The sequence below is a fragment of the Poeciliopsis prolifica genome, unplaced genomic scaffold, assembly GCF_027474105.1.
Source record: "Poeciliopsis prolifica strain line A6 unplaced genomic scaffold, Auburn_PproV2 SCAFFOLD065, whole genome shotgun sequence".
Taxonomy (NCBI): Eukaryota; Metazoa; Chordata; class Actinopteri; order Cyprinodontiformes; family Poeciliidae; genus Poeciliopsis; species Poeciliopsis prolifica.
The window spans coordinates 136800-147984 of NW_026562440.1; the positions used below are offsets into that span (position 1 = coordinate 136800).

At 37.8% G+C, this 11185-nt stretch overlaps 2 protein-coding genes across 2 annotated transcripts in view; both read left to right on the forward strand.

Annotated features, from left to right (window-relative positions):
- Positions 1-2443, forward strand: part of wasf1 (WASP family member 1) — a 52086-nt gene extending 49643 nt beyond the window's left edge. The window contains 3 exon segments of the mRNA XM_055020029.1: positions 628-695; positions 698-1198; positions 2161-2443. Coding sequence (XP_054876004.1) covers positions 628-695; positions 698-1198; positions 2161-2318 — 727 coding nt within the window. The 3' untranslated portion in view covers positions 2319-2443.
- Positions 2444-6819: 4376 nt separating this feature from the next.
- ccdc167 (coiled-coil domain containing 167) lies at positions 6820-9173 on the forward strand. Its single transcript, XM_055020052.1, has 4 exons — positions 6820-6944; positions 7115-7209; positions 7959-8011; positions 8455-9173. The coding sequence occupies exons 1-4, from the start codon at positions 6894-6896 to the stop codon at positions 8571-8573; spliced, it is 318 nt and encodes a 105-aa protein (XP_054876027.1). The 5' UTR covers positions 6820-6893; the 3' UTR covers positions 8574-9173.
- Positions 9174-11185: the final 2012 nt, after the last annotated feature.

An 11185-nucleotide genomic window follows, 5' to 3' on the forward strand; every position in this document is an offset into this window, starting at 1 on the left:
CCTGTGGTTTGAAAGCAAGTACAAATGAAACCTATATTTGCATTCCCTGATCTTTTGGTGTATGCCTCTAACAGCTTTGCACATGTAGAATCAAACATTTTTTTGCACCATTCTGTCTTTGCTATCTCAAGTGTTTCACAATGTCTAAAAGGATTTTCCGCCAGGTCTAATCGAATGTGAACAGCTTCTCTTCCCATGCAAGAAAATGCACCTTCGTCCCCAACCTGCCTGCTGTGTTCTTTGGTTTTCATGATGGTGTTTTACAGAACATCTATATTTATACCAAGATTAAGTAAATACAAATACTATAGAATGCACCAAGTTTTATTTAATAGTAGCTGTGTATGAGGGACTGAACCAGATTTTCATTGGTAAAAAAAACTTTGGTTCACTAACTTAAAATTGATCTTCAGCATAAAATCCTAGCAAAATATGTTCCAGCCTGCAATTGTAAAATAAAAATAAAAATTTGAAAAAATTAATGTGGGTACATTTTGTGAGAATGTTTGGGAATCTTGATGCTTCACTGTAAAAAGTCATCATCATATTAAAGATGAACTGTATGTAAGGAAAGGAACATCTGCTTTAGCTGAATGAACCACATTGTTGTTTTTCTGCTCCCTTCAGCTCCAGTTCAGGTTTCTCAGACAGCAGACCTCAGTCCCCGGCGAGGACGGCGGGCCTCAACTCCAGTACTCCCCTCCACCACCTCCCCCTCTCCCCCCACCTCCTCCTCCCTTGCCCTCCATGGGCCTGCGAGGCGCTGCTCCTCCCCCCATTCCTCCTCTGCCAATCCAGCATCAGCCTCCAGCCATCCCTCCTCCCCCTGCTCCGCTCCAGATCGCGCCTGGGGTGCTCCACCCGGTACCACCGCCCGTCGCGCCGCCTCTCCACTCCTCATCCCCGGCCCGCCTCCAGCACGGCCAGGACAAGGGCCTGGGTGGAAGCTCTGGGACCCTGTCAGACGGCACCATCCTGCCCCCTCCCCCCCCACCACCTCCACTGCCACTCCCTGGAGTGCGAAGCTCGTCGCCTTGTCAGTCGGGCCCCCCACCTGTGCCGGCCTTTCCCTCAGCAGGAGCCATGGCTTCCCCGCCTCCTCATGCCATGCACGATGTGGGCACCAAGCGGCACCATCCATCCAACCTGCCACCAATCAGCGACGCGCGGAGCGTGCTCTTGGAAGCTATCAGGAAAGGTCAGATGTGTGTCATGGACAAAACTTGCATATCTGTGCAATTACAAGTTATTTCTGTTTTTCAGAGCTGTAAAATGTTCATCCACTTATTTTACACTAGTTACATTTTGAAATATATAACTAGAGTACAACTTCTCTTTCTCAATTGTGTTAAAAAAATAAAACAAAATATGTAAGAAAGCGAGAGAAAAGCAAGCATAAACCAGCAAGGACCAAAGCTGCAAAAGTAGAATAATGTTCCTGAAACACTGAATGATCAGTGCATAACACTATGCTTAGCTAACACTAACATATTGATAGCAAAGTCTTCTGCTCAAATTTGAGTCAAGTGAAGATTTAATATAATAAGGAAGACATAACTATTGTCTGAGTTCAGCAGTTTGGAGGCTTAATAAACCAGGATTAGACAGAGAGATTCCAAGAGACTATATGGTAAAAAACAGTCTGTATGTAATTAACCACAGTGATTGATTGATTATGACATAAACTGACCTTCGAAACACTAAAATCCTGTCAGAATTCAGAATCCTGTCATGTACTCATGAAATAGAAAACTCTTTTAAGTCCATCTACTTGTTTTCTCCATGGTGTTTGCACCTAAACAGTGACTTTCAACCACAACTTAAGTATTTCTGTTTTAAAATAGCTAATTCAAGGTGAAAACCAATTGAAATAACACATTCATGTTATGTGAAATTGCAGATTTTCTTCTTATAATGGACAGACCTATTTTTCAAGACAAAACAAAACTAGATATAAAGGTCATTATAGAAATGTCCCTGCTTAGTATGTCTAGATATCTCTCGTTTTTGTTTCTTACCCAAAGAGAAGTTATACTTTTAATCTCGAAATGTCTTTAATTTGCAACTGAAGTCCTTTTATTCGTTTAGCTGAGAGTCTGCATTTTGCTGCGACCATTTTGTATTCAGATACTGAGGTTTCCTCCTAATTTCCTGCTGCAGGAATCCAGCTGCGAAAAGTGGAAGAGCAGCGAGAACAGGAGGCTAAGCACGAGCGAGTTGGGAACGACGTGGCCACCATCCTCTCTCGGCGCATCGCCGTGGAATACTCAGACTCGGAGGACGAGTCCGAATTTGATGAAGGGGACTGGATGGAATGACAGAGCGCATTGGGGGTGGGGAAAAAGAGATTTGCTGGTTATTGATTATAAAACATGTTCAGGTGTCCCATGCTCCATCAGCGCTCCTTGGCTCACCATCAAAGAAGAGGAGCCTTTTGGTCAACCCCCACTTCCACAATCGAGCTTCCGTTTTGTTTTATCTCTTCATATCTCTGTCTCATTGTGGCTTGTTTTTGGTGGAGAGACTCCACTCTCATCGGACTGTCTAATGTTTCAAAAGATTTTTTTTCTTTCTTTCTTTTTTTATCCTTCATTTATTTCTGCAGTAATAATTTCTGGTTTGTATCATCTTTACTGGTATACATGAAAATGACACTTTGAATAATGACTTTTGTTTTTATCTGTTCAGTAGTAATGTTGGACAAAATGAGAAGGAAAAGTGAAGGCATGTTTCTCGTTTAAGTTCTCCTATATGATTTTGCCACCTGGTGGTGGAATTTGGCATTGAGTGAGTGCTGCTTTTGTTTTATTGTCTTTTATAGTCTTAAAACATTTATTAATTTAGCAGGCCAGTAGTTTCCAGTACCGAGCACTACGTTAACAGTTTGAACACCCGTTGGGTTGTGTTTTTTTCTTTTCTTTTAAATCAGAACTGACGTTACTGCAAAAACAGACAACCGTTTGTTTTAAAGTGAAGATGAAGAAGCATATGGCTGCTGTGACGACATGTGTGCATATCCATCCATTTACCTTTAATCCAGGGGAAATGTTTGACAAGAGGTTGCATTTTTCTGTCTGTCCAGGTTCGATGGAGCCACTTCTGCCATTCCTGACCTCTATAAAACAAATAATGGAAATGTCACAAAAGAAACACTAAGCCATTGATTTTTTTTTTAAAGTAGAATAAAATTTTTCATGACTCTGGGAGTGATTTTTTTACTCTGAAAGTGAATCAGAGTTCCTGCCTTTCTTATTGTTCATGTGCACGAACCAGAGCAGCACCACGTACAGACCATTAAGTCTTACAGAAGGCAGCTTTTCTGTCAGATCCTCTTCCCACTTTAGTATGTACCAGCCCACCAAACCGCAGAGCTTTTCTCGTTTGCTTCTGCAGCTGTTGTTCAGAGGAAAATCTGCACACTGCTGACTTTGCAAGATCTAAAACGGAACAACAGAAGCGTTATGCCTGGATTTGGCTCATTGCAAAGTAAATGTCCGTCATCGCTCTGAGTTTGGTTGTTTTTCTTCTGTTTAGCATTTTTTTCAACTTGCCTTATTGTTCGTACAAAACGTATTGAGTTGATGAATGTATTGTGCTGTTACTACTTACTTGCCTGCGCTTGTTTGGATTTGCTGTTTCTATGTTTTGGGGCACAACAGGACAGAAACCCTGGTTTAAAGAAAAATTGAAAAAGATGAGAACATTACTGTATATCATAACTTATCTAACTGTTGACTGTAACAGTTTGCTTGAATTAATAAAAATCTAATGTTATGTTTCTTCCCCATACTTTACATGCCTCTTTTTAGGCTCAGTTTCACCTTTTTTACAAAAAAAATTTGCTATCACACTTTTAATTGTTCTAAAGCTCCCGGTAGACCAGAGGAACATTGGAAGGGATATTGCAGAAGATTTTTAAATGAGGTTCTGTAAACTTTGCAGTAGTTGATCCATTTTTGCCTTTAGTTTGAAATTATGCCTAAATGAGCTTCACCTTGTAAGGCTTTAAAAGTCTTTTTAGGGTTGGATAATTGCATACTTCACAAAACAAAAAACAGTGACTGCATAAAGACATCATTTGTAACATGAAATTGTATGCAGTCCCCAGTTAGTCTAAAGGAATGCAAGTTTAGTCTGTAGTTTTAAGTTTTAAAATAGTTGTGAGTTTCTAACCCGCATGTGGCAAGACTAAAACTTCTGGAAAACGATCACGATCTGGACGAATGAGGATGTCCACAGAGATGCTGACAAAGTTTGTCCTCGTTCAGTCTTGAATGCCACCATTCTAAACTTCAAAAGCATTCCTCTGACTGTAACATATGGGTAAGTTTTGGGTTTGTAGCTATTACTGTATTTGTTGCCAACTTCGCCTTAATTGCACATTACTCCTATCTTTCCCTCGCTCATAAATGCTGAAGAGAAATTTTCCTAAATATACATATAAATCCCATAAGAAGGCAAATTATGAATACTTTGGATTATCACAGAGAAGTTCTGTGAAGCCACATCTTGGTCTCCAGTAATAACACAAGTTGTAAGAAATTGTCTGTTTTTTTTGGTCTGCCAAAATTAAAGATGCCAGTGTTAACATAAAAAAAGTTGCTGCTCGATGTGCCGTCACGCTCATGCATTATCTTGTGATTTTCATTCTGTTCATCTTTTCACATCTACTGTAGGTGTTTCTCTCCCCTTATCTAAACACAAAATGCTTCCATTGTTTTCATTTATCCTGTGACTTCTCCTATTATCATTTTAGACTTTTCCCAGCGTCATGTTGAGAAATCATTCGTTCAACATTTTAATGCTCATCACAGCGTGGCATATCACATCTGCACTTGTCAGCTTCAGAACCGCATACGTAAAAAAAAAAAAAAGATCCATTGTGAGGAGATCTCACTGAGGTTTGTTGAGCGCTGACATGGTGCCAATTAAAAATGTGTTTGTCTAAAAACAGGTGGTGAGAAATATCAGATTGCCACATGCAGTTTAGTATTCTACTCATAATACAATGAATAATATTTCCTAAAATTAGCAGACATGAAACTGACAAATTAAATTAACGCTGGTTAACATTAGTATTTTCTGTAACTGGAAACAAACACCTGGGAAAGTTGTCTCTAGGGTTCTGGAAATAGCTCTTCATTCCAACTGTTGAACCAAAAAGGCAGGAATCTAGCTTTAGTCAGGGCTGTGGAAAAGTGAAGGATATCTTTCCAATATCAGATTTACTGAGGGAGTCATCAAAGTTTTATTGTCCATCAGCTTGTCTTCAATGTTGAGTCTGATGTGTCTAATTTTCCTCCAGATGTTACCTCATAGATTCCTTATGAGATTTAGATCAGAGTAGTTTGCAGGCCAATCAAGCTTAACAATTTTCATTAAAGTGGGTATAAATACTTTTGGTAGTGTGGGAAGGTGCTAAAATTCCAGCTGGAAAATTAAATCAATATATACTTAATGCTAGTCAGCAGATGGTAAATTAAATCCTTTGAAAGTTTCTGGTAAAGGTCTTGATTTCTGTACATTTCACAGTTTAGTCACATAAGAAACATTTTTAAATGTTAAAAACAATATGATCACTGATTAGCGTCGCATTACTTGTTTTAAAAAGGTGCTGGATTGTATGTGACAATTTTTCTTTTTTTGCAAACCGCTTAATCAAATTCATCCTGAGTGGATAACATGCAAACTATCTTCAGAGGTAATTCCTCCTCTAGCACATCATTTAACTTTCTGAGTAATAGTCCTGTGTTGGGGTCTCTCCTTCTGGATCTGGTGGGCTCTGTGTCTGAGAAACACACAGCATCACCAGCAGTTTGACATCGCCTCCTGGTGGACAGCATGGGGAATTCAGTTTCAAAATATTTGTATTGGGAAACTGAATGTTCACTTTATTTGTTTTTCCATTTTTGAGTGAGAATTAAGATTTTTCATGTTTCTGCACATTATTACTATTGGAACTAATATGCCACTAGAATCAAAGTATAACTAAATACAAACTTTTAAACTAAGTACATAGAAAATCCAATAAAGATAATTTATAGTTTCCTAAAGATGTTCTTTTTTATTGTTATTGAACATAGTGAAAAATAAATATCTGTGTTATAGGACCACATCAAAACAGCTGTAATATATCAAGTGTGGTTTTACAAAATATTCAGGAATACAAATGCATCACAAACTTTTCAATTCTTTTGTCACGATTTTTCAAACCAAGCACCATTTTCAATCAACTTCACAATTCTACTCTATCACATGAAATTGTGAATGTCAACGGATGTGGATGCTTTTGTAAAGCATGAAAATCGTTTAGCAGTTATTTTTATTCTTATTAAGGTGATTTTACCTCAGCAAGCTTTAAATTACAAACAACTTTCTCCGTCTTTATTTCAAGTATTTCCACATCACGTTATATCAAAAATGTCCGAGGAGATAACTAATCACGGATAAATGAGTGTTTCTATTCTGTATCATCATCATTAAGCACTTGCCCTCAGGTTGTGCTCCAATAGGTTCACTGGACTTGATGTGCAACTATTTGCTCCCTGTTTATGAAAAGCGACATATTTTTCTCCCCAAATGAAACAATAAAAACTCAGAGCTGATGCTGAGCTGGCCTCTTTCTTCTTCTCCTGCTAAAGTATCCTCTCAACTATAGTACGACAACAGGTGTCAGATAGTAAAAATATCGAGGTTTCCTCCGTATTATTGACGTTGATTTATCCTAAAAAGATCAAGTGAGGCAGGTGGTGGTTCTGTAGTAATGAGTTTTGACCAAGTGAGGGCAGCAGAGCTTTTTGTCACAGCGGGAAGGTAAACATCACGAAGAAGAGAAACACTTCCGCACAGTCAGCAGCGACTTGCACTTTGCCTTCTGTGGCTTTTGTCGCAGAATGGCTAAAATGAAAGACAAGAAACGAGAAAATGTCAGCATCGCTTCCGAGGTAAAACTTTCCAACCTTTGTTTTCGGAACTTATGCGTCAGTCGCTTTGTTTAATTATATATTTTTTTAATCCCAGACGGTGTTTGTCATTCATTCACTGTTCTGCTCGTTCTCTTTCTAATTTCGTTACGTTGTTAGTAACGTCGTTTGATGCTTCTGTGTGTGTAAAGATTGACCGGCTGGAGGAAAGACGGGAGCGCTGCCACGACAACCTGGAGAGGGCGGAGTTTAAAAGCAGGAAGGCGAAGCTGTCCGAGCAGGAGAGGTGAGGGTGGAGGAGGTGGAGGTGTCCAGCCGTGTCTGCGAAGTGCTCTGTTGTGGAAAAATAACACCACAGTCAAACTGGAGACATTAAACTCTACAGCTGCAGTGCACCATTCATACACAAGGCCACCTGAGGGCATTTTCATAGGCAAAACAGATAGAAAATAAGAAAGCATGAGCATAAAAGCATCAGCTTGCATTCAGTTCAATTAAAAAGGCTCTATTTGTCCCAAATGGAAATTAAATATCAGTGTTACTCATACCATTCAAGTGTTGTCAAAAGGTCATTGGATAGAGATGCTGTTCTGTGAAGCTTCCTTTTCAATCCGTCAACCAAAACATTCACAAACTAAACTCAAAAAATAGCAAATCAGAAATGACTTATGTAAACATATTATCAAACTGTCCAGACCATGTATCTCTTCAACTCCGTTTCATCATTACACACAACTTGGTGTTTGTCAATCACATAAAATCCTGGTAAGAAACATTACTGTTTGTGAGTGTAATGTTACAAAATCATGTTTATTCGTCCAGCACATGCCAGCAACAAGGCAACTCAAAGTGCTTTATATCATGCAAAAATCATAGAACACTCAGTCAATAATTGAAACATTACATTTTGCCTTAAGAGGTATGAATATGTTGGCAGAACACTCTATTTTTGGGAATGTATGTTTGTATATTTGGTTGTTTATTTTGTATTAGCAATGGATGCTTATAATTTTCCCATTCCACTTTTATCCACAGACAAGAACTGGAAAACGAAATGGCAATAATAAATGAGAGGGTGCAAAAGCTCGGTGAGCTGATACATCTAAAATATTTTTTCCTGGTGATACACTCCACTTGATTACTGAACTATGTTAATGTATGATTTGGATATATGATCATTGTTAAAAAGTGAAGCTAAGGGACTCCCTGACCACAACTTTTCAAGATTCTAGATTCATTTTTCACATTCCTTACATTAGAGCCAGCGTCTTTTGTATTCTTGCAGCAGTGCTCACCCATAGCTAGCAACATTTTAATTAACACTTAAAAGTTGAGTTGTGGGTCACGTTTACTAACAAAATGGCAAATTAAAATAATGAAAAGCCTCATCGAATTATTTCAAAAAAAATGTTGGTAGTTTTTACTGTTCTGTGCAAAAAAACCACAATAACACTAATCAGTCACAGTTACATTGCAGACTGCGGGTTGCCTAACATTACATGTTAATTTGTTACGTTTTTTTTCCCCTTAGATAAAGAGCTTGCGATGTTGAGAGGAGAGAACCGAAGGAACATGGTGCTGTCAGTGGCCCTGCTTACGATCAGTGCTCTCTTCTACTACGTCTTTTTCTACAATGAGGATGACACATGACGCCACAGAGAACCTTAGAGGAAGCTGCTGCTCTTAACAAGTTCATCTCAGCCTTGGAATAGGATCATTATCTGAGCACCTACCAAAAAAAAACAACTAAGGACTGTTTTTTTTTTTTTTGGTATGCCTCCAGGTGGCGTCATTGTCATGTAAAGTTTCTCAAATGGTGCCCTAAAGTTGCCAAAATTTACCGAACTTTCTTAATTAGAGATTCTGTACCATTTTTGAATCCTGTGGACCAACAGTGATATTAAAGTTTGTTGGACAGATTTGCCTGTGAAATGAATGAACATACTCCTTGGCCTGTTTGTTGTTGTGTTTGTTTAGAAAACCCTTATTACACATAGGCAGCCTAATTAGCACACTGAATGTAAAGTTTGCCTTATCTAAGCCAGTTCTTAATTACAGTGAATGCATGATTGCCTTTCAAAAACTACACCTATCAGTGAATGTGCTTGACTTTTTGTTGCTTCCTGTATGCATTTCATAAAAAATGACTAAGAACTGACAAACATACAGAAAAAATGTTATGTTTACTTCAAATATAAAATAATGGATTTGATTTAATTCATTTTTGTAAATAAATTCATATTTATCCAGTTTTGGAAGTCATCTGTCAGTTTTTGCGTGACCTCCTGTGTACTACTTTCTGATCATGTTGTTTTAGTAGTAACATATTTATTGAGTCTTAGAACGTTTTACAATAGCACATTTATGAAAAATTTGGTAGCATATTGATGTCTAATTTAACATTTTATCTCTGCAAAAATGTCATAAATGAGCAAAACTGTTCTTTTTAAACTGCTGTTCTGTATTTATGAGTAAGTCATTGAGTATCAACATGACTTTTCCCCCTTTTAAAGATGCGTATATATATATATTTCTAATATATAAAAGTATTTGGAATTTTTTTTCACAAAAGGAAGAAGTTTGGGGACTTTCTGACAGTCTTAGGTTGAAGAATGTTGTGGAACAGATTTCTGAAAATAAATATTAAATCCAGCTTCATTATGATTATATTAGAAGAGTAAAAAAGCACAATAAATTGAGTTGAAATGTTTCAGTCTACTGTAGAATTAAGGAATGCAAGCCTCATTACATGATGCAAAAATGATAGGGCCGGCTAATATGTGATACTGTTTTCATGGAGTTCCTGTTGAGAAAAATACAAAATGAAAATAATGTAAAATATTGAAAATCTGAATATTTGGTCAGAGCAAATTTTCAGTTTATTCCCGTGGGAGATCTTTTATTTTGTTGGGAAATATTTGTGTGCCCTCCCTCCTACACTCTGTTAGCACCAACGCAGACTTTGTCACCCCTCTGCCTGCTTGCTCTCTTATTCCCAGAGAAAACAAATATCAACAAACCCATTATGCAATCCTTCTGTGGGATTTAAAAGATTATTATTGTTGTCACCATCCCTGAATTAATTTGAATAATCACCTTGATGTCAGGCTGGAGACTGCTATAAAAAACATTTTACGCAAACCAACCGTATTACTTGTCGATACAATTAAACTACATCATGTCTCCATGTTCACTTCAGAAACTCATGATTTATTGACTGAAGCTAATGAAGTTTGACAAGGAATAAGACTTAATAAATACTGTATTACGTTGTTTTCTGTCTCTTCGAATTTGTCTTTCTCTAGTATTGAAAGATGCTTAAGCTTTCCTTGAAAATTGGAAGTCTAATCTCTGCTGTAAATATTCAATATGTGAAGACAGAAAGCAGTCAAATGAATAAATACAATATTTCAGTAAGTTTGACAGAGTAGTAAAATGTATTGTACTGCTTTCATAGAGCTACACAGTATGAAATCAAACAGGGGTCTATAACCTTTAGAATCCAAAGCGACATTTTAGCCACAAATGTTACATGAGCTTTTTCAAAGAAAAGATAACTTGGAATTTTTATATTTGTATAAATATCAATTATAGGGAATTCATTACCGTTCTAAAAAAATCTCTGGTCATGCAAAGCTGGAAGAGACTTAAAGGAAGGAGTCCTCCACAGCATTGACCCAGGGGCACTGAATACAAATCTTTGACATCATTTTGTGATTTGTATTAGCACCAAAAGTTTTAAACTGTCATTTTTCTTCAACTTGCAAGATCTTCATAAATTCACTGACGTTTGTGGACATGTGATTAGTTTTGGAAGGCACTGTAATGCCCCAGGCCTGCAAGCCGCAGATAATCAGTAAAGAACTCACGCTGAAGACTCACCCAGAGTGACATGTACAAACATTTGAAACTAATTTCTCTCAAATCAGCAGCTGCAACAGCAGATAATCATCAATATTTAAGTCTGTGTGCGCTGGGAGTGATGCAAGTCATATTCATGAGAGTGTCACGAAGCTTGTGGTTGAATATGCTCCTCCATGCTTAATTTCTGCATTAGTCATCATCGCTACAGTTAGGTGAAGGGAACAATCTCCCAACAATTTCTCCTTAAAATTGGATGATAGCAGGGTTTAGTAAATCGTGGAGGATATCGGGGTGATGGGTGAAAGTCAAGGTGAGGCACACGTTTGAGGCATACTTTTCTGCACGGTTCTTTAAAGGTTCAAAGGAGGGTGTGATAAAGTAAACTGATGACAGGTAAT

Bases quoted from the DNA above. Each gene is read 5' to 3' on its own strand.
- ccdc167 (XM_055020052.1), top strand. From the start codon at position 6,894: ATGGCTAAAATGAAAGACAAGAAACGAGAAAATGTCAGCATCGCTTCC. The intron at 6,945-7,114 runs GTAAAACTTTCC...GTGTGTGTAAAG, and splicing joins ATGTCAGCATCGCTTCCGAG to ATTGACCGGCTGGAGGAAAG. The intron at 8,012-8,454 runs GTGAGCTGATAC...TTTTCCCCTTAG, and splicing joins TGAGAGGGTGCAAAAGCTCG to ATAAAGAGCTTGCGATGTTG.